Genomic DNA, 27,831 nt, shown 5'->3' on the forward strand with positions numbered 1-27,831 from the left:
AAATAGATGGAGAAACAATGGAAACAGTGACAGATTTTCTGGGCTCCAAAATCACTTCAGAGGGTGACTGCAGCCATGAAATTTAAAGATGCTTGCTCCTTGGAAGAAAATCTATGACCAACCTAGGCAGCAAATTAAAAAGCAGAGACATCACTTTGCTGACAAAGGGCCATATAGTCAAAGCTATGGTTTTTCCAGGAGTCACGTATGGATGTGAGAGCTGAACCATCAAGAAGTCTGAGCACCTAAGAACTGATGCTTTCAAATTGTGGTGCTGGAAGACTCTTAATAGTCCCATGGACTGCAAGGAGATCCAATCAGTCCATCCTAAAGGAAATTAGTCCTGAACATTCATTGGAAGGACTAATGCTGAAGCTCCAATACTTTGGCCACCTGATGTGAAGAGCCGACTCACTGGAAAAGATCCTGATGCTGGGAAAGATTGAAGGCAGGAGGAGAAGGGGATGACAGAGGATGAGATGGTTGGATGGCATCACTGACTTGATGGACATGAGTTTGAGCAAGCTCTGGGAGATGGTGAAGGACAGGGAAGCCTGACGTGTTGCAGTCCATTGGGGTTGCAAAGAGTCAGACACAACTTAGCAACTGAACAACAACCAGGTGGGTCCACAGGATAGAGTCTGGCATATACAGTGAGTTCAGTTTTTCAAATACCCTCAGACTTAAAAAAGAGCCAAAATGAGATTCAACTTTAATTATGAATTACTTAGTAGGAATCGTGGAGCCTAGGCATCCCTCTTTCTTTCCATGGATCTATGAATTGTTTGCCATACTCTGTAACCAGGACCCCCTCCCGACTCCTGTAAGCCCCCATCCAGCTTGACACGGTGGTTAAAGTATTTACACGGCGCTTTGGCACCTACTCATCTTGTGCCCCTGGCTCTCTGAGCCTACAGATCCTTGCATACAAAACAGGAATATTTGCTTGAGTCAAAGCAAAGGACAACGTGAGATGACACATAAAGAGACAAAGAATACACTGCATGCTCAAACAATTGTACACAGTATCCTTTTGATGATGATAAGATTTCAGAAAAAGAATTCATTTTGGAAAACAGTCAATTACAGGCGAGTGGTATTGTCTGTCGGTTATGACACCATATGCCAGGTGGTAACTTATCCAAGCTGGAGATGAACTGTACACAAGTGGATGCCAACTGCAGTCATGGCGCCAGCCCTGGGATGTTGACAGCAGAATGCTGAGGAGGACCTCGCTGACACTCATGAGAAAGGCCAGGAAAAGCGTGGAGCAAGGGCCACTTCAAGTGTACAGCAAACCCCACAGCAAGTTCAGTGAGCAGAGGTGCCAGCCCTGGTGCCTAGAAATAATACAGTGACTCAACCCAGAGGACATCAGGCTAAGTGAAATCAACCAGTCACAAAAAGGCAAACACTAGATGAGGCCACTTAGGAGAGACACCTAGAGACAGAAAGCAGAAAGCCCCTGGTTGTCAGGGCCAGGGGTGGGGCAGATGGAGAGTGGTTTCAGGGGTACAGAGTTTCAGTTTTACAAGATGAAAAGAGCTCTAAGAGACTGGTTGCAAACAATGTGAATGTACTTAATGCAACCGAATTGTACACTTAAAATGGTTTAGGTGGCAAATTTTATATTACATATAGTTTACAATTTAAAAAATTACCATGGCAGCAGGGTCCCTGGCATGGGAGGATGTGAGAAGAAAGGCAAACTTCAATTCCCAAACACTTCTAGCAACTGGCATTCCATCAGGGACCCAGTGGCAGCCTCCCCGACCTCAGGAAAGGCCACATGTGACTTGAGCTGGCTGCATGCTGAGGCTCTCCTGGGGCCCTTCTTTCATATTCCAGGAGTTTCACAGAGATCAAGACACAGAGGCTACAGAGAAATCCTCTACCTTGTGACAGGGGTGTCCCTGGGAGGTGAGCCCCCATACCTTAAGGTGTTGGCACACTCAAGGAGTGATTTGATTACTGAGCACCTACCAGCCCCAAGGCACTTGGGGGTTTGCTAGCCCACCTTTTTCAGAAACAGACTCCACATTCCACACATGCATCTCAAGGGGGACACTTCAGAGAGACTTGATTCGCTCACAGCTCTATGCTCCAGGCCTCCTGGCGCCCATAAAAGCTTCACAAAGACACAGCAAATACTGCTTAGAGACAATTCCAGTTTCATATGGGTAAACCGAATTAGATGTTTTAACTTCCTTTTTACTCGAAAGCTCCACACTTCTATGTTTAGCAGTGGATATGAAAAATGGGAGAAGGGCAGTAAAAGGCTTTAAGAAAGGTCAATGTTACTTTTGTTTTCTAGAAAAAATCACAAATTACCTAGCTCCTCCAAAATATCCATCCTCTAGTTTGCGAATTGTAGCAAGAACAGCAGAATGAATATCTGAGCCATCATTTGCTGAAAAGAAAAAAAAAAAACAGATGAATTAGTTCACTTCATCTGGGAATACTTTGTTTGGGTATGTGCTGAAACGTGTTCATCAACACCAACCAATTAAAATATGTATAGCATAGGAGATTCCCAACCTCAGAACCCTAAGTGCTCAGAACCCTCTTTGGTACCTAGCTCTGTCCATGGGACTCATTTTAAACATTCTGCAATTTTAAACACCTATGGGGCATGAGTCAGGGCAGATTAAGTTCATGGACTTACTGAGCATGGTATGCGTGATGGGGAAGGTGAGCGTGGGTCTGCCCGTCATCCGCCAGCAGGTGCACAGGTAGGCCAGCTCAATCCTCAGCATCTCCACGATCATCTCGTTGTCCAGGGCCAGGTAGAAGTGATGCTGGTCGGTGAACTGCAAGTCACAACAGGCCAGGTTCAACACTGTCCTGCCTTCCCCTCCACACAACCTCAGCTGTCATTCACTGCAGCACTAATCCTTGCATTTTGTTTCCAGAGAAGAGACTCAACCCTGGCTCCATCGTGGGGCTTTCCTTGTGAACACACCCATCGATCTGCCCCAGCCTGGAGCCAGGGCTCCATTAGCACTAAGTGTGGGAGGAAAGGGCGCTAGGCTAGGGCTATTTATAGCTCCTCAGATGGGGATTTAAGGACCTAGCCCAGCACTGCTGTCCCTGAAAGGAAATCAATAACTCCTTAATTCCAGTTGCGGTCCAGGGCTGCTGAGCTCAGAGATGCTTTCCTAGTGGGGCCGCTGAGAGCAGGTGAGACATGGAGACTGTTTACCTGACTGACGGCCTGGTTAACATGAACTATGGGCACTGTTGCATCGTGTCCAGGAAAATCATACTGCTGCCCTGGCCTCTGGACCCATGCACACTCCACTCTGGTCTAAAATTCGTTATGAAGGGAAATAACTCCCAAGATTTGAGCAAGCAGCACAGGCTGGATGAGAAAGAGCAACTTGAGGTGACTGACCCATGAGCCCACGGCCAACTATGTGCCCAAGTAGTTGGGGGGCTGTGCCTCCTTGGCCTTTCTAGCTGCTGAATGGATGAAAAAGGCTTCATCTGCGTTCCACAGGGCTAGTTTCCTTTGGAAACAAAAACTCTAAAGACCCATAAAGCAATATATTCAGAATCTCATCAAGGGGGCTGGGGCCTGAAAACTCAGACTCCCAGTGTGGGAGTCCACTGACAGAGGCCCTGCTGACAAGCTGAGAGAGTGTTAGGGGGCACGAGGGCCGTAAGTGGCATGCACTAGCCAATTTTTAAAGTGTGTGCACTTCATACTGGAAGCGATGGTATACTCAGAGCTAAGCAGCATTTACTGAGCACCTACCATGAGTAAAGGACTGTATTAGGTCTTGGATGTCATCTTTTGTCTGTATTTGAACACCTGCATGCACATCCTGCTGCATTCAAAGTAGCTCGCCAAACAGAAAAAGAGAGCTTAATAAACAAATGCTTGTTGCTTTGCTACTGGCCTGCTCTTCTCACCTGGGGTGTGAAAGTAAAGATCTGGTTCCTAATCACGTATAGTTTCGATGTCCCAAGGACACCAATGTGCCGATACGGTCGCCCACTCAATTTCATATTCTTATTCCGTCCTATGTAGAAAGTAAAAGAAAAATTCAAGTTAGAGCAGGCACAGTGACATCTAATCCAAGTGATTCTGCCTAAGCCTGAACTTATTGATATCTTAAACAACTCACTCTAGGGTTTGGTTTTTCCAATACTGTTATCCTTCTTTGGGACAAGGATGAATTAAGAAAAGAATCCCACTCCCTTCTTTTCATGCATATATAAGAACAGCACCCAGTAAAACATCTATATGGAATAAAACTATTAAGAGGAGTTTATTGTTTACTTTTTATTTATTTAGTATGGAACCATGATCCTAAACAGTCAGATTTGAGATAAAGAGAATACACCTCCCATTTTAATGGGTAAATGAGCATTTTTTAGACCATGGAAAAAATTTAGAAACATTATCAAGATGCAAATGACTGCTTCAGTTGTGAATTTCCAAAGATGGCTCCTTACTTTATCACATATCTGACAAATCACTGGCCACCTGTGGTGACATCTCCTGAACAGACATGAGAGGAATGTGCTTGTCCGGCCATTTCTCTTCACATCAAAGCAATCAAACTACTTTGGTGCTTTGCCCAAATCTTTAGAATTTACACATATAGTTTCCCCCAGACCCCAAACCTAGAACCAAGATGCAACCTCCCCAAAAACACCTTGCTACTTCCCCAAACCTACCAAGCTTGGCATATATGTGACTAAGGATGCGTCCTGGCTGGACTCGGATTGGATGAATGTCAGTGATACTCTGGACGTTGACCCCATGTTTCCTCAGCAGCTCCTTAATGTGGTTGTTTTCTGCCAGAACAGTGACTGTGAACAAGAACATAGTGTCTGCATTAGACGGTGGCCCTTGTCCCCTCACAGACACTTGCTGTTGTCTGCTCTTGTCTCTGATCTGTCTTAGACACATGAGCAGGCTTGCCATAGGCTGGGAGGTTTTGAAATGGACAGCACTTGTCCTGTCGCTCTTTCCAGTTCTCTCTGGCCTCATCTCCCCTCAACACCTACAATGCATGTTTAACAAGTGCCCTGAATGTACGAGATAGTCTGAGACCAGTAGAAATGGCTTGCAACAGGTCACAAGCCAAATTACCGATGTCCTGCCTCTCTGACTGATGGGGAGGAGCTTTATACACTCAGGAGAGAGGGAAGGGTGGACCTACCTGTGGGCTGGTGGTAGTGGGGCAGCCTGGCCGACTGGGAAGCAGAGCGCACGGACCCCGCTGGTGGGCAAGAGCCACCCCAGAGGTGGGTCGCACACCCCAATGGGCCGGGCTGGGGCCCATCTGCAGGGAGCGAGACTGGGCATCTGGCTCTCTGGCAGGCAGGGCTCTCGGATGTGGGGTTTGAGATGGGCTTAGACCCCATTCCTGCTGTACCAGTACCACCGGCTTTTAAGAGAAGGGATCATGCATTGACAAAGGGAAGGAGTGTCAGGGAGGGGCTAGAAAAGGGGAGCTCTGGCCACACAGAGAGTGGCCACTGCCGGGTCCAGCTGCATAGAGCCTGCTAGGAACTGGAGTCGTTTGGGGCGGTGTTGAGGCCGGAGGAAAGACTTCTTTACTGCTGATGTAGCCCCCTGAGCCCTACCACTGAACCCTGAGGCCAGTGACTCCTGAAGCTATGATACCTACAAATGCGGCTGAAACCTTGTACTTACATAGCATGTGAGACTTCTCCAAAGTATGTTAATACCCATAACCTCATCTGAGCCTCACAACAAGGCTGTGAGGGGAACCTGCAGTTACAGCCAAGCAGAGATGGTAAGGTAATCCCTGGGCCCCAGCATGGGGACACTGGCCATGCAGGAGTGGGCCAGCAGCTACCCTTCACATCCATCTCTCTGGAAGCTTCCAACACCATGCAGAGGTCCACATGGATCACAGCCACACAGCGGTCACTGTGTGAGAGTGACTCTTTCAGAGGAGACCTGTGAGCCTGCTGATATGACAGAGCCACACGCAGAGAAGTTTCCAAGACCGGATTGCCCATTCCTCCAGGCCACAGCCTCTGATATTTCCTACTCTGTTTTCTTCTGTTGCATTAAAAAAAAAAAAAACAAAAAACGGTGCTCAGGCTCCATTAAGCTGTGCCAGCCCGCAGTTGGAAAAGCGGCCTTGTGGACTGAAGGGATCACTTGGCAGCATGTGCTCCAGTGACAGGCAGAGACAGTGGGGTCAGCTGTGGGTCCCTCACATGTAAGAAGGGGATGATAACCATGATCATCACAGTTTCTACCTCATCAGGATGCTGTGATGGTTGGGCATGTCTCGGTAGGCCTGGGACACAGCACTGACCGGTAATGACCTACCTGCACACGACCTTTGCTGTAACCCGGGCAAGTGCAGCAAAATGCATCTGTGGCCACAGATAGGGTTCCCTTTCATTTTCTCAATAATTGCTTTTGTTATATTGAGTGTGTGTGTATCAAGCAATACAGAAGCTACAAAAATAAGGCTGCTATCCTTCAGAAATGTACAGTGTACACTAGGGTACACAGGCATAGATACAATGCGCTGATACTAGCTGGTGTATAGGTCGCTCTCTGAGGCGTGTGCACTCCTGGACAGTCCCCCCTGGGAGGGAGAGTTCCCCCTGGGAGGGAGAGCCTAAGGCACAGAGAGGGGAAGTCACAGGGCAGTCAGAGCCAGCACTGCAGCAGTGGTCAGGCTGGCCCTGCACTTCCATGGAAGTGTTGGCTGGAGAGGAGGGGAGGCAGGTGAGAACATGGACCAGTGGCTCTGGAAAGAAGTCAGACCTCCAAGGGAGGAATGAGTGAACTCTCACTTGGGTTTTGAGTTTTCAGCAAGGTCACATTCTACTTTATAAAGGATAGCAGTTATGAAAAATGATGCTCAATGAATCACTTGTGCCCCAGTTGCAATCAAGGTTTAGATTCAAGAAAACTGCTGGCTAGAAACCAACTCTGAGATTAGGAGCTGCTGAGTTATAGAACATACTTCACAGAACTGATATATGCTAAAGTATATCCATACACAGTCTTTAAAAAAATTAAATGTGGGTCATCGCAGTGCACCAGCCCCAAGCATCCTTTGTATGGCAAGACCAATACCGTATTGTAGAGTAAAATAAAGTAAAAAATAATAATAAAAAACTAAATAAAAATTAAATGTGCTGTAAAAATCGCATTGGTTTTACAAAGTTAAATATGAATAGGAAACACACAAACCTTGTACGACGACATCAGGTTTGACCGAAGTGGAAAATCTTCTGTTCAAGGGATCAATTTCACCAGCAGCAAGGAATCCCTAGGAAAACAGGAGTATTAATGCCATGATACACTGATAAACTAAAAGTTCACCTTGAACCTAAGTTTGGAAATAAAATATCTGGAGGCTCAAGATCTTCAGTATTTTAGTCCTTTATATTTTTCCAAGGCAATTGCTTTTCTCTGAACACATTGTACACTATAGCATTTAGATGGCACTCTATCATGTTTACAGCAGCCAACTCTCCAGGGCTAGTCAAACACGCCAACCTTGTATGAGTGGGAGAATAAGGGTAACTCGTGCTCCCTGACCCTCACCCCGCACCAGGCACAGTGCTGAGCTCTGTACACACACTGTCGCACAGTCCTCCTAACGGGTAGGCACCACCATTCACACCACCTTACTGGGTGCCTTGGCCTGAGAAACCAATGCACTGAGAAACCAGGAAACCAAGGCACTGAGCTCAGGATGAGGGGCAGAATGAGGACTTGGCCCAGAGCTGACTGTCCTGAAACAAAAAAACTCCCCCCCTCCCCCCGTTGGCAGAGTACTCTCTGAATGTGGCTTTCCTCACATGATCTATAAACGACAGGTACCCTAAGACAGGGGACCAAGGTGTTCTGGGAGTCCTGAGGACAAGGTGGACCTTATGCTGGGCCTACATGAGGGCCCTCATTGTGGGAGGAGGAAACAAAAGCAGAGGGATTTGTTCCCGATCTCACTGATACAGAAATCAGAGAGCTGGACTGTATCAGAGATGATCAAACCCAACCTCTTCACTCTAAAGACAAAGAAACTAAAAAAAAAAAAAAAAAAATCTACATTTAAACAAAAGTTGTAGAACAATAAAAAAGTAAATAAAGATGAAAAGAGTGAGGCTCAGGGAAGTCAAGAGACCCGCCCAAGTTTACAGAGGTAGTCAGAGGCAGGGTTGGCTTTCCAAAGGAGGTATATGATTTCCCCCTACTCATAAAGAAAAAGTGTAAGACACAGCTTGCATTCCCAAGGATATGTCCATGACATTGCAGAGATGATCGTATCCATGAAACTACTACTCCATCTCAGCACCTAAGGGCCACTTGCACCGTGACAGCTTTACCTGGGTCTTCGCTCACATACCAGGGACTCCAGTGACATCCAATCCACTGCTCCCCAGGCTTCCCCCGACCACCTCCCCCCCCCCCACCCCTGGCCGCCCCGCACCCCTCCCCAGGGGTCCAGACACTCAGCTGAGCAGGATCCTCCCAGGAATGAGGAGCCAAGTGATAAAAAGCACTCACACTTAGGACTGTCACAAAAGCATTTGTATTTTAAAAACGTAAGCCTGGGGGTAAAAAGTTGTTTCACAAGAAGGAATGAGTCAGAGGCAGCAGGGGTATTATGGCCTGAGGGAACATCTGACACAAAATTCACTACAGAAAACCAGCCACCGCCCCTTCCTGTAGAGAGCACTGGAGAGTCAAGACCACGTGCAGTAGCTTCCCAAACCCTGTTTCTCTCACATGTGCGGACCTTGGCCGAGAAGTTTCCAGCCTCCTCCTGACTGTCCACTCACCCACGTTCTAGCCACAGATGGGAAATGCTAGTGGCAAGGGGTGTTGGGGGAGAGACAGGGAGTGCTTGGCTTGCAGGTGACCCTGAAATTGTTTACTGTAAGGGTGAATCCAAGTCCAGGCCTTCAGCCTCAGAGCCAACCCCAATCAGTTGACTTTACCGCCATGAAGATGCAAAGGACATTCACAGCCACACTGAACAGAGAGCCCCTGTGCTCCTCCAGGGTCCTTTGAACTTCCAATCAGATAGTTTCCAGGCAATGAAGCCCTCAAGTCCCTTACCTCTGCCAAGAGGGAGCTGAGGATGTACAAGGACTGACCCCACAGATGGGGCACCTTCCCCAGGGGAACTCTATCCACCGTGTGAGGATTCTTATACTCTTCATCCACCTGGCAAAGAGAGGAAAACCCCAAGTTAGAATGTCAGAGGATAAAACAGCCAGTGGCCCTGTACATGGGGAGTGCACAGAGGATTTAAAAGTGCTACTCGTTTGATTCTCCAGACCAACTCTGTGCAAGAGCTGGGACAGGGAGGCCAGGAAAACTGAGGCTCGTGGGGGCCATGTGGCTAAAAGCAGCAGAGGTGGGACTCCAGGCCAGGCCTGGTTGCAGCAATGCTCTGCCCACAAGCACACTGATGGCAAAAGGCAGAGAGATAGGCTCTGAAAGTCAGGCCTGCCTTCTTTAAGCACAGCTCTGGGCGACAAGAAATTTCAGATCTCATGCTTATGTTTGGCTGTATTATGGGCACAATAATCCAAAACATCAGTCAACAGCCGTGGCAGTGTAGTTCTGGATGCTATGTCAGCTTTCTATCTTGCTCTCCTCAGGTGTTCATGAACTCCGTGTGCCTATGTAAGAAAATTACCAGAAGGTGGCGCTATTTATTGAGGAAAAACAATTATACTATTCAGTTCAGTCAATCGTGTCCACCTCTTGCAACCCCATGGACTGTAGCACGCCAGGCTTCCCTGTCCACCACCAACTCCCAGAGCTTGCTCAAGCTCATGTCCATTGAGTCGGTGATGCCATCCAACCATCTCATCCTCTGTTGTCCCCTCCTCCACCTGCCTTCAATCTTTCCCAGCGTCAGGGTCTTATTAGATCACTCATTTTCCATCAGGGACTCAAAACACTGAATCCACTGGGGGCCTTTGACTCATTAAAACAAGCTACAGTTCTCTCTGACGAGCAGTGCTGGCTATATGTTGTAAAAGTCGGTCTGGAACCTTCTCTGTTGTCAAGTCCATGCTGACCTTTGGGTTTTTGATTATTACAATGTTTTTGGTTGGGGGTTGGAGAATTTCATTCTCTAGAAAACAAACCAGTTGAAGGAAATAGAAAACACATCTTCCTCCAAAGGAAAAACAACATTAGGCGAGTTATTCTCTGCTTGTAGATTAATAACATCAGTGATGTTAATATGAAACTGAAAGGGAAAGTTGCTCAGTCGTGTCCGACTCTTTGCAACCCCATGGACTACACAGTCCGTGGAATTCTCCAGGCCAGAATACTGGAGTTAGTAGCCTTTCCCTTCTCCAGGGGATCTTTCTGATCCAGGAATGGACAATGGAACCAGAGTCTCTCACACTGCAGGCGGATTCTTTAGCAGCTGAGCCACCAGGGAAGCCGAAGAATACTGGAGTGGGTAGCTTTTCCCTTCTCCAGGGGATCTTCCCAATCCAGGGATCAAACCCAGGTCTCCCGCATTGCAGGTAGATTCTTTACCAGTTGAGCCACCAGGGAAGCCCAAGAACACTGGAGTGGGTAGCCAATTCCTTCTCCAGCGGATTTTCCCAACCGAGGCATCAAACCGGGGTCTCCTGCATTGCAGGCGGATTCTTTACCAACTGAGCTATCAGGGAAGCCCATGTGAATATATTCAGTAAATTTTTAAACTTTTACTGTAGTTAACTAAGACAAACTTAAGCTTGTCAACTGAACAGAAGTAACTGTTATGAGTAATCAAATAGGATAAAAAGTGGAGGGAGATTCTCCAAAACACTGCAATGTAAAATTAGAGAGAAATATTTTCTTTCTATAGAATGTTGAATGTTCTGCAGTTTGCAGGATTACTTTTACAGTCACATGGTACATTAAAACTTTTTGAAATGTAAGTAGTGTTAAGAAAGACTGCGCAGATCTGGAATGGAACAGGTCGATGCAAAGAACAGAAGACAGCCCAGTTCTGCCCTTCTTCCACCCTCGGCCAGCTCCTGCCTCCCCGTGGAGGTGCGTCTCCCTCTCTCCACCTCAGTCTTTCCAATCAGCTTGCAGGTCCTCTAATGCACCAAGCCTTTGCCACCAGCACGGCACTCTGGTATCTGCCCTCAGTCCGTGTACTTGCTCCTCCCACCTCCCTAGCTTGCAAGCCGGCAGAGGGAGAGCTAGCATCATGACCCCTCTGTGCCCCAGCACCTAGCGTGCTGCCCGACCCAGAGCAGCTGCTCCAAGCACATCTGCTGGGCACGCTTGCCTGAGTCTCAGGCTGTTCAACGGAGGCCCCGTTGGTCAGTGGTGCCTTGCAGAAGTATGTCCGGCTGTGGAAATGAGTGACGCTGGAACCCAGGCCGGATGCCGCCTAGGCCCAGGGCTGTGGCTGCTCCAAGAATGAGGCCCTTTTTCTAATTTGCACAAAGGTGCCATAGGGGTCTGGGTGGCTCTGTCTGCGGCAGTCTCTCCATATTACTGATGGGACGGATGAACCTTCCCAGCTGTCATCTGGAAGCAGCCAATACGAACTGTGCTCAAAAGAATATTCAAAATCAGTGCCTAGCCGATGTGTAAATACACTGGATTAAACGAGGACGCTGAAATGACAAGTATAAGCATGGAGGTCAGATGAGAAAAAGCTGCAGAGTAACCTTTTACACCGTGCAGCCAGAACTGTTAATATTCGCAAGAAAAGCATATAACACCTAGCATTTACTACAGTCAGGAAATGTGCCTTTTAGTGGCACATGGATGGATGGTTATCTCTACTATAAAATAGGTAAAATACCCTTGAAGCTATGCAGTTTCCCTTGCTCTGCTTCCAGGTTCCAAATTACCTCCATGACTAATTTAGTCTTGTCAAGTACCTCAGTTCTGGAAAAGGGACAACCTGAACACACAGTTGCTAGGAAGTAACTACCCAGCTCCCACCGTCAGCTGCACTCAGACCCCCAACAACACATCCACATCACACATAGTAAAATGAATACATTTGCAGGAAATCTAGGCCTTGAACAGTCAGAAAGAAAACAGCCCCTGCAGGCTCCATGGTTTGATCTATACAATGACGGACTCTCCACCCCCCCCCCCCGAAAATGCACCACCCATTGGGAAGCAGGGTGCAGTTGTCGGGAGGCCCTGAATCGGGGTCTAATTCCAAACAGACCCCAGTGCTGTTTGAGCTCTGACAGATTCTACAGCCTCTTTGAACTGAGGCAGATAATTTCCAAGGCCTTTACCAGTCCCCTGACCAGGTGCTTGTGGGCCTGATTCTACCACAAACTCCTAGACCCAAGCTGCTATGTGACTGCAGGGTTATGCTCTAGTGCAGGCCCTGTCAGCTGGGGCGTGAACCTTGCTCTCTGAAGTCTCTTCTGCCCCAAAATGTCTTAATGAAGCTTTAAAGCAACAGGAACATTCAAGAGAGAATAAGCCTTGAAATGAGAATTCTTCTCTGCTTAACATGAGATATGTACAGGGAAATCTTCCCATTAAGATATATCAATCCATCATGACCCAATTTAGGAAAGTGAATAGAACAAAACTACCTTTGGGCATCTTCCTGGAACTGGTCAGTTTCTCTTTTCCTGATATAGAATGGCTTCTAAGTGATCACTCAAGCTCTAGCTCAGGAACTGTGTAACTGAAAGGAAGAGATTCTGAACTACCCCTGTACAGGCAGACCTCGGTTCCAAACCACTGCAATAAAATGAATATAAATGGAGTCACACAAAACTTTTGGTTTCCCACTGCATAAAAAATTATGTTCACACTATACCACTATATACCAAGGTCTGCCCTGGTGGCTCAGATGGTAAAGAATCCACCTGCAATGCAGAAGACCCGGGTTCAGATCCCTGTGTTGGGAAAATCCCCTGAAGAAGGGAATGGCAACTCACTTCAGTATTCTTGCCTAGAGAATTCCACGGACTGAGGAGCCTGGCAGGCTACAGTCCATGGGGTCACAAAGAGTTGGACATGACTGAGCGACTTAACACTTTTACATACTGTAATCTATTAAGTGTGCAACAGCATTATGTCTAAAAGAAATATTCCTATCTTAATTTAAACATACTTTATTGCTAAAAAATACTAACCATGACCCAAACCTTCATCAAGTTCATGAGTAGTAACATTAAAGATCACTGATCACACATTACCGTAATAATGGAAAAGTTTGAAACGTGGGAATTACCAAAATGTGACAGAGACATGAAATGAACAAATACTATTGCAAAAAAGTCAATGAAGCCTTGCCACAAACCTTCCATTTGTAAAAGTAAAAAATAAAAAAAAAATGCAAAGTTACTTGCAAAGTGGCAGTAAAGCAAGGTATGGCTGTACATCTCTTCCCCTCTCCCAGGGAGATTTTGTCTGGTTTCTTTTTCCATAGAAATGTGTAACAACATGGTGCCCAACAGTGTTCTGTGATTTTAGGGCCTGCTTGGTCCTGAGCTCGGAAGAAGGACAGGTACCCTCTGAAGGTCCTCAACTAACACCTCCCTTGGGCAACCTCCAGGTCGAGCATGGCTCCAAATCCGTAACTTCTGTGATAAACAGCAGTGCTACCCAAGACTCAAGAAACCACTTCTGGAGAAAAAGTGTTAGGTCTGAAAGAGGAATGAAAAATACCAAATGGCCAAGCCCAACTCACTTCATTCTAGATAATGAAGTACATGGTTACCTTGTCAGGCGGGATGGCGTAGAGTTCGGGCAACAAGTGGACCCCGTTTTTGCCTCTGATCAGTATCCCCTCCAGGGCTTCACGGTATTCTTGGACCTAGAAAACAGCAGCATGACCCATAGGGTGAAAAGACAGCGCAAGACAGAAAACAGCTCTCTGGGCAACAAACAGATTAGAAGTAGCACACAGGGCTAAGAAATGCACAAACACCTGCAGCTCATGGAGTGCAAGAGGAGCCTGGACTGCTGCTGATATCAAACATGAGGAGGAGCGAGAAGCAACTGGTCTTCTATGTGTTGTTTTTCATTCATGATTTAAATAGTTCACTCTTAACTTCTCACATAGTTCAATTTTGTCTCATCAGCTAGACTATAAGCTTTTTGGAGTGGAGGCCAGATCTCAAGCAGTACATCCTATTTCCACCTGTTGGTAGTCTTCTACTGAAAAAACGCTCAAACTTGCTCAAGAAATGTTTGCTGAACGAATCAGATGTGAAGGAAAGAAAGTGTGTGTATTATGATCCATGTACCCCAATACTTAGGATGTGCCACTCAGGAAAAGCTTTTGATGTAAACGCTTCTATTAAATTTAAAAAGCAGTGACAAAAACCTATGCATTAAAAGGGAAATGGTGAGGAAAAAACCCTTAACCAGCCACCTAGCTATTTAACATTTCATCTTTGGAGAGTCAAATGCCTTTCAGATCTGATGTTCTTTTCTTCTGAAATTTATGGACAGCAAAGCATAATGGGGTGCATCACTTTTAAAATGAGTGGAAGAGACAGCATGGGGGGGTAAGAATAATAAATCCTGTGAGACCTACAAAATAAGGTACTAAGCACAGGATTTTCTGTCTCCTTGGCCTTTTGTTTCTGGTAACTGTCAAACTTGTTCATAATTGAAATTCCAACTCAATCTTTTTAAGATCTGTCAGTCCTGGGGTAAAAAGACAGAAAACATAAGACCCAAGGAAAAAAAAAAAAAAGACCCAAGAAAATCACTAAAGCATAAAAGTCAATAAAGAGGGAATATTAATATTTCAAGCTTACTGCCACTTCTGAAACACTTCAGCATTCAACAGAGGCAGCTCTAAAAAACTAAAATGAATCTTAGATTGTGTCTCCTATGCCAGAACACACACACACACGGCTGATTTGCAGTGTTGTACGGCAGAAACCAGCACAACATTGTAAAGCAACTATCCTCCAACTAAAAAAATAAGGTCCTACTGTATAGCACAGAGAACTTTATCAATATCCTATGATAAACCACAATGGAAAAGAATATGAAAAAGAATGTATATATATATGTGCAACTGAGTCACTTTGCTGTACAGCAGTAATTAACACAAGATTGTAACTCAACTATACTTCAATAAATAATAAAAGAAATCTGCCTTGAACAAATGAACACTGTATTAATAAATATTCATTTAGCACTTAGTATATACTAGGAATGGGGCATATGCCCCAGATGGATAGAGACCATCTCTAGCAGGGTTCTTTGACAGCTAAGTGGGAAATACACTGATAGGTGCCAGGCTGTTATAAGAGCTATGGGGCGTATATAAAAGCTTTCAGTTTTTCTGAAAGAAGAGACACTTAAAATGAATCAAATGAAGGGGGAGGGGAAGCTGAGGGTGGAAAGCATCAGTTCAGTTCAGTTGCTCAGTCGTGTCTGACTCTTTGCAATCCCATGAACCACAGCACGCCAGGCCTCCCTGTCCATCACCAACTCCCGGAGTTCACTCAAACTCATGTCCATTGAATTGGTGATGCCACGCAACCATCTCATCCTCTGTCCTCCCCTTCTCCTCCTGCCTTCAATCTTTCCCAGCATCAGGGTCTTTTCAAATGAATCAGTTCTTTGCATCAGGTGGCCAAAGTATTGGAGTTTCAGCTTCACCATCAGTCCTTCCAATGAATATTTAGGACAGTTGCTGGGTATTTGAGCAGACAGGACAGACAGCCTGGCCTGCCCAAAGGCCTGAACAAGTTTTCATCTGCTTGGATCACAGAACTCAAGAAAGGAAATAATTAGAAATTGGACTACAGTGGTGAAAACAAGGGCCAGATCTTCTGGGACCCTATAAAACGTGAAGAGCCTGTATCTCATCACAAAAGTAATCAAGAAGCCATTCAAAGCTTTTAAGACAAGCAGTAGCATCATCTTTTTCTTAATAAGATCACTCTGGTGATGGTGTGGAGAAATAGCAGGAAGCGAGGCTATGGGCTGGGACATCCGTTATGTGGCTGATACATTAAATAAGATATTAGCTAAGAGAGGGCTTCCCAGGTGGGCTCAGTGGTAAAGAATCTGCCTGCCAATGCAGGAGATGCAAAATCGATCCCTGGGTCAGGAAGCTCCTCTGGAGGAGGGCATGGCAACCCACTCCAGCATTCTTGCCTGGAGAATCCCATGGACAGAGGAGCCTGGTAGGCTACAGTCCACGGGCTTGCAAAGAGCTGACTTAAGCACTGAGCACTACCACACTAGCTAAGAGTAGCCTTAAAGATGGCAAAACCACAGCTGGCCAGAAAAGAGCAGCAGCAACAACAAAACTCATCTGTGGGAGACTGGCGCCCCCCACCCCAGAGAACCCCACCTCCTAGTTCTCAAGCCTTTATGCTGTGTCCTCCCCTTGAATAACTTACAATAGAAAGCCCTCAGATGTAGATACTGGGTTAAGCTGATCAACAGAGAATTTCCTGTCACCTATTTTTTTCTATACTAAATTGAAATTTGTTCCTCGTGTCCTCAGGTTAAAGAGGAAAAAAAAAAAAGACCCTGGCATCTACTCTTGCCAAGGTTCTACATGGTCAGGATATTATAGAAACCATACTTAATTCTCCCAGCCTGTGGCCCTTCCACATTTAATATCTAAGTGTTTCAGCCAAACAGATAATGATTGAGACACTCCAATATGGAAAAAGGTAAGACACTTGATCCCTGGGGCTTCCCTTGTGGCTCAGCTGGTAAAGAATCTGCCTGCAATGCTGGAGACCTGGGTTCTATCCCTGGGTTGGGAAGATCCCCTGGACAAGGGAAAGGCTACCCACTCCAGTATTCTGGCATAGAGAATTCCATGAACTGTATAGTCCATGGGGTCAAAAAAGAGTTGGACACGACCGAGTGACTTTCACTTTCACTTGATCCCTGCTGCTGCTGCTGCTAAGTCACTTCAGTCGTGTCCGACTCTGTGAGACCCCAGAGACGGCAGCCCATCAGGCTCCCCCGTCCCTGGGATTCTCCAGGCAAGAACACTGGAGTGGGTTGCCATTTCCTTCTCCAATGCATGAAAGTGAAAAGGGAAAGTGAAGTCGCTCAGTTGTGTCCGACTCCTAGTGACCCCATGGACTGCAGCCTACCAGCCTCCTCCATCCATGGGATTTATCAGGCAAGAGTACTGGAGTGGGGTGCCATTGCCTTCTCCCGCTTGATTCCTGGCTTATTCTAAATAAAACTGCTAAAAAAGAATAAAAATTTTAACAATGTCTGCCATTCTACATGCCCCCTCAGGCTACATCTTTGTCTGTAGTTTACCAATCTTGGGCCTGTGAATGCCTTGACAGCTGGTGCATAGGTGGTAACTGCTCAGATCACAGTGTTAACCTGAAACCAGGATCGAGAATATTTTCAAATGAATGCTAAGCAGTTTCATTCCTCAAGTCCTAGTTGCGTCTATCCCCCTTATAGGCAGGAAGTATCCAGAGGGGTCTTTGTCCTCCTCCTCTCGACATGGAGAAATGATCAAAACATAGCAGGGACTGAAACCAAGGGTAATCATTAGTCAAATCTATTTTTACCTGTAACAGGCCTTCACTAATCAAGGTGCTTTTAAGACTCACATGTCCTCCAAGCAGCGCATAGCCTAAACCATGTTTGCTCGAGTTGTTTTCCAGGAACTTGGAGTCAACTATGTCTCGTTCCAACTGAGCTGGTTAAGACTGGTTAGGACCACCCACTCTCCAACAAGGCATGGGCGACTGTCTGGTGACTTTGGGGCATCAGGGGGCTGAAAACTGCACCCTCAGAGCATGCTAAGCACCTCCATTTTGGAATGTGCAGAGACCTGTGGCCCAGTTACAGTTGGGCAGAATGAGAATTACCACTCCTTTTTCCAGCCACCTCTCCCCAACTTCAGGCCACTGTGCTGCTTTATTCTTTATCCCATAAATACCCTGAGCCTTAGTCTTCACGCAGGCAGACCTGAGACTTGTTCTCCTTGCGAATAAACCTTCTTTGTTGCAAACCTCGGCATTTCAGCATTTTGGCTTGCTGTGCTCTGGCAAAACAAACCTGGTTTGGCAACACTAGCCCTGAAAAAACCAAATGCAACAGAAGTGACACTTTGCCAGTTTCAGGCCTAAAGCCTTAAGAAAGCTTGGCAGCTTCTGCTTTTGCATTCTGGGAAAAGATGACCACCATGTAAAAAGCTTTACTGTCCAGAGACTGCAATGCTGTGAGAAGCCCAAGTGGAGAATGAAGACCCAGGCCAACAGTCCACCTGAGCTCCGGGCCAACAGGCAGCATCAAGCTGCAACCACGTGAGGGAGGCCAGTTCCTGCAGCCCCACTGATCCCAGCTGACACTAGAAGCAGCAGAGAAACCCGTCCCTGCTGAGCGCTACCCAAATTACACAGCACTGAGCAAACACAATAGCTGTTTTAATTCACGAAGTTTTAGGAAAGGTTGTTGGCAGCAACAGGTAACTGACACAGTGCCCCTGAATTTTTACATAACCCTATGTTCTAATAACCATCAGCATACCATTGCCATGAAAATGCTGATTATCAACACAACGCCCAGCATTTTCTCACCTGAACAGCATCACCATTGAAGACTCCATCTATTATGAAATAAGTCCAGAACACAGGCCATTCACATTCAATGTTTTCAAAGAGCTTGAGTTCAGCAGGGTCATAATGCAATCGGTTTGGGTCCTGGAACCAAACAGGTAAATGTTCTAAAAGGTAGTGTCAGATTACATACATAATACCACTGTGCTTCACTGGGTGGCCCTTGCTTTCTGATTCAGGGCAGCTTTGAGACTGGTATGATTAGGATTCTGCTGAAATGAGGAGATGCTATTTTTGCCAGTTATCCATGGTAAAATTTCAGAAAAGTAAATCAAATGTACACATTACTTGGTAGTTTATTAGATTAAGCTTTCTCTATCTCTATAACAAATACGAAGAAATTTGACTCTCGCAGTGCTGGGCAGACTGTTTTATTGACATCATTTTATCAGTCACTATGGCAAAGGAACCCAAGGAGGCTACAGGTGGCCTTTTAAAAAACATGTGAGCGAGAGAACCGTTTGTCCTTGTCAGCAAGCTGGTTTTAAATCACCAGCTTGCTGCTCTCCTAATGATCTTACTACTCTATTGCCTAACTCCAGCTTGCTGACTCCAAAATTAAGACTGTTCTTTCCAATATTCCAATGTGTAAGTTTTATAATCCACAGTGGCAACTTAGACATGAAGCAGTTAAGGAATCAGAAGAAACAATCTTTAAATACAACCTCTCTTGGGGTTTTATAACCATCTCGAAGGAAGCGACAGCATCCATAACGCCCCTAAGAAGACAAAAAGAAGCATTTGATGAAACAGAAGAATTTCTTTATCTCTTTGATTCAAGTCAGCCCTTTTTGTAACAACAAAGTGCTCACTGCTATCAGTACAAAAACTCATCTTTAAGTAATAAGCAAACCAAAATAAGGTTTGATCAGTACTTGGAAGGGAATGCCAAAACTTTCCATTAGAGTGGCTGTCAGGGCTGAGAGATTAATTACTCCATGGTTCACAGAATGACTATCCTTTCATTCTGATTTGCTGTATTGTGCAAAGATACAAAGGGACCCTCACTGCTTGGAGAAGGCACCCATTGGACTGCTTCTACTTGAAAGACCGGAAGGCCACAAGGTGACTCCAGACTCATAGCAGTTAGGCTCTGGATGCAAAGAAACCTGCATCCTGCAAGAAGTGGAGGAGGGAGGCGGTAGGGCTTCCTGTGGCTTAAGGCCATGGCTGCTGGGTTTCCTGCTGCAGGCTTCAGTGTTCCTCTCCAGCTTCTCGGGTGCCAAGAAAGAAGGGCAGTGGCAGTGCTATCTGAATCTGCCTCCCTTATCCCTGGATTGCAGTTTTGGGTGTCCATTCTTCAGTTTAGCATTTGGGGCTGTTCTAGCACTGGCCATGGAGGCAAGTGCACTCCCAGTGGGTCTGGGGTGTCCTGGAAGCCCAGTCTGGAACGTGCTCCCCTTGAAATGCTTCATTCTCTACATGAACTCTCTGCCTACTTATACAAACTAAACAGGTTCTGTTTTTACTACTGGCTAATTGAGGCAGTGCCTTCTGGGGATATGGTTGGAGACCCTTTACCCCTTGGTTTCCAGACGCTAAAAGCATTTTTCACCAAATCTAAGTGGGATCATCAACATGCAGATTGCAGTTAGCATTTCACTGATAACTTCAGTTGGCTAGAGTATTGTATAACCTTCTCAGTTTGGTGTGATGTGTCATAGTTTCTGCATCTGACCTCAGAGCAGGGATTTTAAGATTATTTTTTTTAATGTGGACCATTTTTAAAGTCTTTACTGAATTTGTCACAATATTGCTTCTGTTTTCTGTTTTGGTTTATTGGCTATGAGGCATGTGAGATTTTAGTTTCCCAACCAGAGAGGAACACTGCACCCGTGCACTGGGAGGCGAGGTCTTAACCCTGGGCCACCAGGGATGTCCCTGGAATTTTTAATCTCAGTTTAACTTGGAGATCTTCAAGTCCCCAGAAATCGTGTGTCAAGTTGGAAGATATTGGGACATGTGCATTTTTTTCTGACAGGGACTGTAGCTTTCATGAGATTCTTAAGGGAGTCTGTCTAGGATCTCTAAAGGGTTCAGAAGCTCTGTCTTAGAAGCACAGGAATGATACGAATTGAGGTTTAAATGTGCCAGCTGGAACTGAAACTCTACTGCACAAGAAAAGAACCTGGGCATTGGTGGCTCAGAGACTTTGTTTTCTCCCTTCCATTCTCAGCCTTGGGTACCTCCATCTGTCAGTCCACTCTGATACTGAGAGATCGACTGCAGGGACAGCCCAGGCTTGAGTGAGCTGCTCCACGTCACTATCTGGAAGGGGCACTTAACACAGGGCAGAAGGGTACCAGTGTGACCAATGCTTACCTGGAGCTTGGAAATAATTTCATTTTTGGTCACATTCACAAGGTTCACATCTTCCACTGCGAAGGCCGGGAAAGAAATAATGGAAAGAAGCCCAGCATCAATCTCTTTTGACGTCGAGGCTCTTGGCAGCATGGAGAACAGAATAGACTGAACAAAAAACAAACAGGTGTTAACCCTAGAAGCACTAACAGTTACGTACAGCATCTGGAGACTATGACTTGACCCCAAGGGAACATATGAATGAGTTTACCAGTTTTTAGAGTTTTTGCCTACCAACATGGCCCCTGCTGGGCGACCGCACCTACCCAGCCCATGTGTCCTGCTCCTCACAGGAGAAGAGGGTGCGGGAGAACAGTGCTATGCCTAGAGCCCGTGCTGAGAACTGGCTCCCTTCCTTCTGTACCTTCTGTTGATACTGCTGGGCCTTTAGGGCACGCAGGGGAGAACTAAGGACTACCTCATCAGCAGGTTAGCATGTCCTGACTGCAAAGACAAAGAAGAACACACATACAAGACTGGCAGAGAGAAATGCCTGGCTTCTGTGGAGGTGACCAGCTGGACTGGATAACTCAGAAACCACTTAAAGGAGTCAAATCCAGAAGACCACACCAACAGGCAAAACACTTTAGTCCAAACAGAATTAGTTTAGTCCTAGAAAGAATGGCTTACTTAGTGGCACTATAATATGGCCTCAATTATAAGGTGGTTGGATTAGGCACTGTAAACTAAAGCAAGGTGAAATTATAAGGAACAGTTTGGGAAGGAAAGGGAGCTAACCCTGTGATCTAACATGTACAGACATGGGACTAGATTCCTGCAAGCACAAGCTTATTAACTCTTCCATGTGAAGAAGGAATTCGAGAACTATGTCCAAATCACACATGAGGACTTGGAGACGTAGAGACTCATGCTGATGGGCATACAGCTAGTCTGCAACAGAGCTGGGATTCTAACCCAGGCCCAGCTAGCTACGGAGCTCATGCCATCTCCATTGGGGACTACACATCTATTAAGAAGCATACCAGCTTAACTTTATTAAACCACACCCCAAGAAACAGCAGATTCCCCACTAAGGACTATTTAATGGGGGAAAATGGAATGAGCTAGAAGGGGGCTAAATATGGGGGGAACCCTTCAGCTTCAGAACAAAGCTTAATTTCTCTAGCCAACTGACCCCCAAGCCCAGTTCTTTAACTAGTCACTCTCCCTAGGCGCTCTCTGCCTGAAACAAATACTACCACTGGAAGCTCTCTGCATACAAATTTGTATGCCTCTCACTCACACAGCCCTAGCATAGTGCCTGCACACAGTGAGCCCCCAGTAAATAAGAGTTTGCTGATTTGCCAGCAACTGCTGACCTACTGTCTGATAAATGGAGCCACCTAATCTGCCCCAAATCACCCCTTTCTCTAACATGTGTTTCATGGAGGTTTTACTGATTTGCCATTTCCCCCATATCATCTCTCCACCATTCATTTTGCCACTACCCTCTAACAAGATTCCACTACACGCCCAAGTGAACTACTGCTTGTCAATCGTCAAATTTGGGGACCTCATGAAATAAACCTAAGAGAAAACCATCTACATGCTCCAAAAAACGTAAAATTGACTTTGCCTCCAACAGAACACAGTTGTCTTGATTGCTGACTCCATACAAACACCACTGCTGTATCTTATGTTTGCACAGTCCTTTCTGGCTCACAAAGTACTGTGACAAATTAAGCTGATTAATTCTGATTCTCGTGACTACCTTGTGGGGGTAGGTCCTAGTATGCCCATTTTATGGATGAAGGAACTGAAGCTCAAAGAAGCCAAGAGCCACCAAGCTAGGAAGCTGGTGAATCTGAACTGGAGCCCAAGTCCTCTCTGCCATGAGTCTCCGTCTCTACTCTCTGGATGTGAGAACCTTGAGCCATCACCTGGCAGTGTTCCACCTCATCCGGCAGGACGTGGATTACAGACTTGCGACCTCCATGGGCTCCAAAAAGGTCCAGTTCATCAATTGCTTCAAGGGCTGCCTACAAGCACAAGTACGAATTACTGAGTATGGGTAGTACACATACACTCCTATATCTTGTACTTCTTTTTCATTAAGCAACTGAGCATATATGTTTTCCCACAGGTGATGAAATTCATCTTTAAAATCCAGCTAAAGTATCCTATACTCATGTTCTATCCTTATTTTCAGAGCTTTCCTGTGTTTTGCCTTGTTGCAGGAACAAGATAGAGAAAATAGAAAACCATTTCCCAAAATGAAGTTAGTATTCTACCAAAAAGCAAAATACTAACAACATAGCATCGTGCGTGTAAGGGGTGGGGGGCTAAATTCACCTATTTCAGTGGTTAACTTCTAACAGTAGCATGTTTGGCCCTTAAGAAAGTAAACTTTTTTAGTATTAAGTATGTTTTCCATCGGTTGACCTTAACAGAGAATATTTATTGTTGCTTTAAAAATTATAGTTCTGGAGTCTTTACTCTGTAAAATTCTGCTTCAGCCTTGAGGAAGAAGGAATGGAGGAGGCATGCTAAATATCTAAGGCAAGAGACGTCAACTGATGGCCAGCTGGCTGAAATTGCCCCATGGTCATGTTTGGTTTGGCCTGAGGAAGTTTTTAAAATGATCTTAAATTAGAACACCTTTACAAAGTCTGCAGTGTCCTCAATACATGCCATCCCCCCCCATTATTTTTCTATCTCGCTGGCTTCACTTGTTTATATTATGTGCCTGACCTGACCCTGTAGACTCTTAAACATGTGAGCCCTGCCCTACAAAATGCTCATATTCTTCAGCCCTCTTTATGACCCAGGAAACAAGACTGGACATCATATATCCAGTTTTGTAGATAATAGCAAGAGCTTAGATGCATGGGTGATGATACTGGATAATAAGGAGGGAAATGCACCGATTTTCAGGCACATGCAGATTTAGGTGTAGGAAACCTCCATTCTTTACCTATAATTTCAGTTGGTTGGGGTACATGGACCACTTGAATTTCATACTTGCTGTTGACTTTTGAAAAATAAGCTAACCAGATCAAATCCAAACCCCTAAGGATAAGAACCAAACCAAAGCCATTAAAGAGGCATAGGAGGAAGAACAAACAAGACCAGACTGTCACCTTGGCCATTCCTACAGAGCTTGCATTCAATTCTGGAATACCCTGATTAGTCTTATCTCCACGTTCCCACATTCCATAATCCTGTTGGAGAAAAAGGTGAAAAGAGGTATTAATAGATGACAAGTACTATGGAAAAATGACTCCTTTATGTCACTGTAGGCATCATGAAATGTGACTATCTCTTCCCAAAGGGTACCAAATTCATGCCTTTACACACTCAAGCTGTATTCTTTCTTGATTTCAGTTTATTTGACCTCTGGTTAGAGTTCTGGAAATAAATACTCACGTAGAACAAAAAATGCATGCGAAGACACTCAGTTTTCTTACTTCTAAAAGTTAATCATTTGTAAGAAACTCATGATTTATAGAGAACAAAATATTTTATCTTAAAAGGCTGACCTTTATTCACGTAATACGTCTAAACTTGCATTAAATTGTAAGATGGAATAAAGAAGAAATGGGTTATAACTGGGCGAAATCAACCAAACTATTTAAAATAATAGATTACCTTTTGAGAAAAAAATGCTCAGCAGTAATGGGTGCAAAGTCAAAACTGAGGCTCAGAACACTAAACTTGCCTGGTATTTTGTAATGAATTAATATGAATTGGCTTAGGATAGCCCGTCCACATAGAGGACTTGATACATACATACTTAACTTTTATAGCTCATATTTTCACTGAAGAAATCCAGGCACTGGATACCATTTTGAAATAATGCTATATACAGTATTTTACAACCCAAGAAGAACAGGACCAATGCCAACATTCTGGCACTTATCATTATTAGAGAAAGATGAACATTTTCAGAATAAGACATTTCAGACTCAGACACACTAGAGTGACTTTAGACTCTTCCCTGCCATGCAGGCCTCGTGGCTGACTCCAGGACCCCTTCCTTCAGTCCTCTGCACAGTGGGGCCTTTCCATTCCAACCCGTCCTCATTCCAACCCTGGAGCCGATTGCCTGACTCATCCTTAGAAACTGCTTTGATCAGCTTGCTCCACAGCATGAGACTCTAACCTGACAACCTGTTTATTCCCTAGTGGATCATGTTCAAATCTCTCTCTCTGATGGCCTTACCTCTATGATCCAGCCCCACACTTCCTGCCTGTCCACAAGCTGACTTTAATTCCTACTATTCTGGAGCACTCAGCTGTCACCCTAAGACACCCTTTACTCCATCCTCTCTTTCCGCAACCACCCCTCCCCTTCCCCCACACTCACAGCCATTCCTGATACTCTCGCACCCCTTTCCCTCCTCCTGCTTATCTGAGCCCTACTCATCTACCAACATCCAACTCAAGTTCCACCCTTTCTACAAAGCCTTCCCCAGTTTCTTCAGACCAGGCTTTGTCAACCTCGGCGGTACTGACATTTGCAGCCTACTCATTCTCTGTTGTAGGGGGGCTGTCCTGTGCACTGGAAGGTGTTCAGCTGCATCCCTGGCCTCCACCCTCTAGATGCCAATAGTACCCGCTCCCCTGTTGTCAACATCAAAAATGTCTCCAGACATTGCCTGGTTTCCCTGGGAGAGCCAAAGACTGCTCCTGGTGGACGATTACTGCTTCAGACCTCGGGTCAGCAAGCGCTTGCCCTGGCACCGAATCCGGTCTGCTACACCTGTGATCCAGAAATAAGGTCTATTTGGGCCACAGCTGCACTCACGAGGTCAAAGGTTGTCTATAGCTATTTGTGTGGTATCAGTACAATGGCAGAGTTAAATAGCAGCAAGAGAGACCACAGAGACTGGAATAGCTGAGAAGATTTACTCTGGCCCTTTCCAGAAAAAGTTTGCTGATCCTTGTTGGTAGCTCTTTATTAAAAACAAAAAGCAAACTCTAGCCTTTCATTACTGCTCTTCTGGCCAGCTTTGCAGTTTAGCTGTTCTCTACAAGTGTGTGAGGCTCAGCTCTCGGTAGTAGACAGCAGCCTGGAGGAACTGAGTGTGTAGGTATTTCCACCCATCACCTAGCCTGGGGCACCTGTCTGGGTCCAGCCTCTCTCCCTGTGCGCTGCCTCGGGCGCTGGTGTTGCCCTTCACCCTGATTCAGGCTCCCAGTACACATGCCACAGGGTATTTGAGGATCTTATTTAAAATGAACCTAATGAATTCAAACAGAGCATATGGCACATTTCAACAACAAAAGCTCCCCAACTGAGTTCCTGGACACAAATGTGCAGTTTATGTGCAAAGGTGACATAATCTTATACCTCTAATCTTGCTAACCTTCAGGTCAGCCCCAGACGACCTGGCCCTCAAACAGCTGTGTGATTTTTATCCTTCCTGACACTGTAAAACACTGGAAAATAAACACTGGATTTGAACTTACGGCAACTTTATACGCAGCTTCTATGTAAAAAACAAGATTCTGTATGAAGGCCACCTCGTCAAGAGTGAAAATAATACGTAAGCCTACAAAAGAAAAACAAACAGTTTACGGAGTTATGTTGTAAAGAGAGAGTTGCCAATTACAAATGACAAATCTTATACTAGAAAATAAATTATATACCCTCATTTGCATTTTTCTTACTAGGGCATCAAAAATTAAGTATGAAGTCAGTCATAACAGTTAATGTCTAATTTGGGAAGGAAAGAGGGGAGGAAGCAGGGAGAGAAGGTTAGGGAGGGAAAGATGGAGGAAGGAAGTGAGAGGGTAACAGGCAGGAAGGCCAGGGGTCTCCAAATGGAGGAAATAGCCTGCAAGTGTCAGGCATTTTTATCTCCCTTAAGCGGCAGGAAGAAACAAACTAGCGATATTTTTTTTCCTTCTCTATACAAATTTAAAAGGAGGTTTCTCTTAAAATTCTGTGTTGCCATGACACCTGGTTTCACCTGAAGTTAACCAATGCCTTTTTCTTATGGAAATGTTTATCTTAAGCTATGGTAATGTACTATGCATTTACCCCAAACTCTGTCTTCAAATCGGTTCCACCTTTTGGCTCAGAACCTACTTGATAAACCAGTATGTTATACTCCGATATCGTTCCTCATGGTGCTCTGCCCTTCTTCAAGATTCAAGCTAATCCTTTTATGGCCCAAGATGAACCATTTGGAGCCAAGATTATCCCAAAATACATCCTATGGGTGAGGGGCCTGGTGCCATTCTCAGTTTTGAGACATTCCTTTCTCTCATTAACAGACTGCTGGTGACTATATAACATCCAGCTAAAGACTAGCAGGGGGGTTCTCTTTCTGCCCCCTTCTGATGCCTACATCAGAAGCTTTCTCTGTCTCCTTTATACTTTAATAAAGCTTTATTGCACAAAAGCTCTGAGCGATCAAGCCTCGTCTCTGGCACCGGATTGAATTCTTCTCCTCTGGGGGCCAAGAATCCCGGTGTCGTAATTCAACAACAACCTTTCAGAAGGAAGGAAGGAAGGAGGGAAACAGGATGGGAAAGAAGGAGGGAGGTAGTGAATAAGGGAGGGAAGGAGAAAAGGCAAAAGGAAGGAGGGAAGGAAGGAAGGTGATAAGAAAGGAGGGAAAGAAGGAAAGAATGAGAAAAGGAAAGAAGGAGGACAGAAGGGAAAAAAGATATAAGGGAGGGAGGGAAGGAAGGAAGGAGGGAAGAACAGAATAAGGAGAGTAGGAAGGAAGGAGAGAAGAAGGGAGGGAGGGGAGGAGGGAAAGAAGGAGAGGAGGAAGGGAGAATGGAGGGAAGGAAGGATGAGGCAGGAAGGGAGAATGGAGGGAAGGAGGGTAGAAAGGAAGGAGAAGGGGCTGGAAGGAGGGAAGGATAGGAAGGAAGGAGGGAGAGGGGGAAATAAGGAGGGTGGGAGGGAGGGAGGAAAGGAGTGAAAAGAGAAGGGAGAGGAGGAGAGCAAAAGGAAAGGAAGGA

General features: G+C 45.5%; 1 protein-coding gene across 1 annotated transcript in view; it reads right to left on the bottom strand.

Annotated features, from left to right (window-relative positions):
• PHKA2 (phosphorylase kinase regulatory subunit alpha 2) overlaps nt 1–26,405 on the bottom strand; it is a gene marked incomplete at its 5' end in the record, with an annotated part of 53,728 nt that extends 27,323 nt beyond the window's left edge. The window contains 13 exon segments of the mRNA XM_018043980.1: nt 2,332–2,410; nt 2,666–2,810; nt 3,916–4,025; nt 4,687–4,821; nt 7,202–7,280; nt 9,077–9,184; nt 13,692–13,787; nt 18,511–18,633; nt 19,215–19,268; nt 20,872–21,018; nt 22,791–22,889; nt 23,991–24,071; nt 26,323–26,405. Of these exon segments, the coding sequence (XP_017899469.1) occupies nt 2,332–2,410; nt 2,666–2,810; nt 3,916–4,025; nt 4,687–4,821; nt 7,202–7,280; nt 9,077–9,184; nt 13,692–13,787; nt 18,511–18,633; nt 19,215–19,268; nt 20,872–21,018; nt 22,791–22,889; nt 23,991–24,071; nt 26,323–26,405 (1,339 nt within the window).
• Between the last annotated feature and the right edge of the window lie 1,426 nt (nt 26,406–27,831).

The sequence above is a fragment of the Capra hircus genome (genome assembly GCF_001704415.2).
Source record: "Capra hircus breed San Clemente chromosome X unlocalized genomic scaffold, ASM170441v1, whole genome shotgun sequence".
Taxonomy (NCBI): domain Eukaryota; kingdom Metazoa; phylum Chordata; class Mammalia; order Artiodactyla; family Bovidae; genus Capra; species Capra hircus.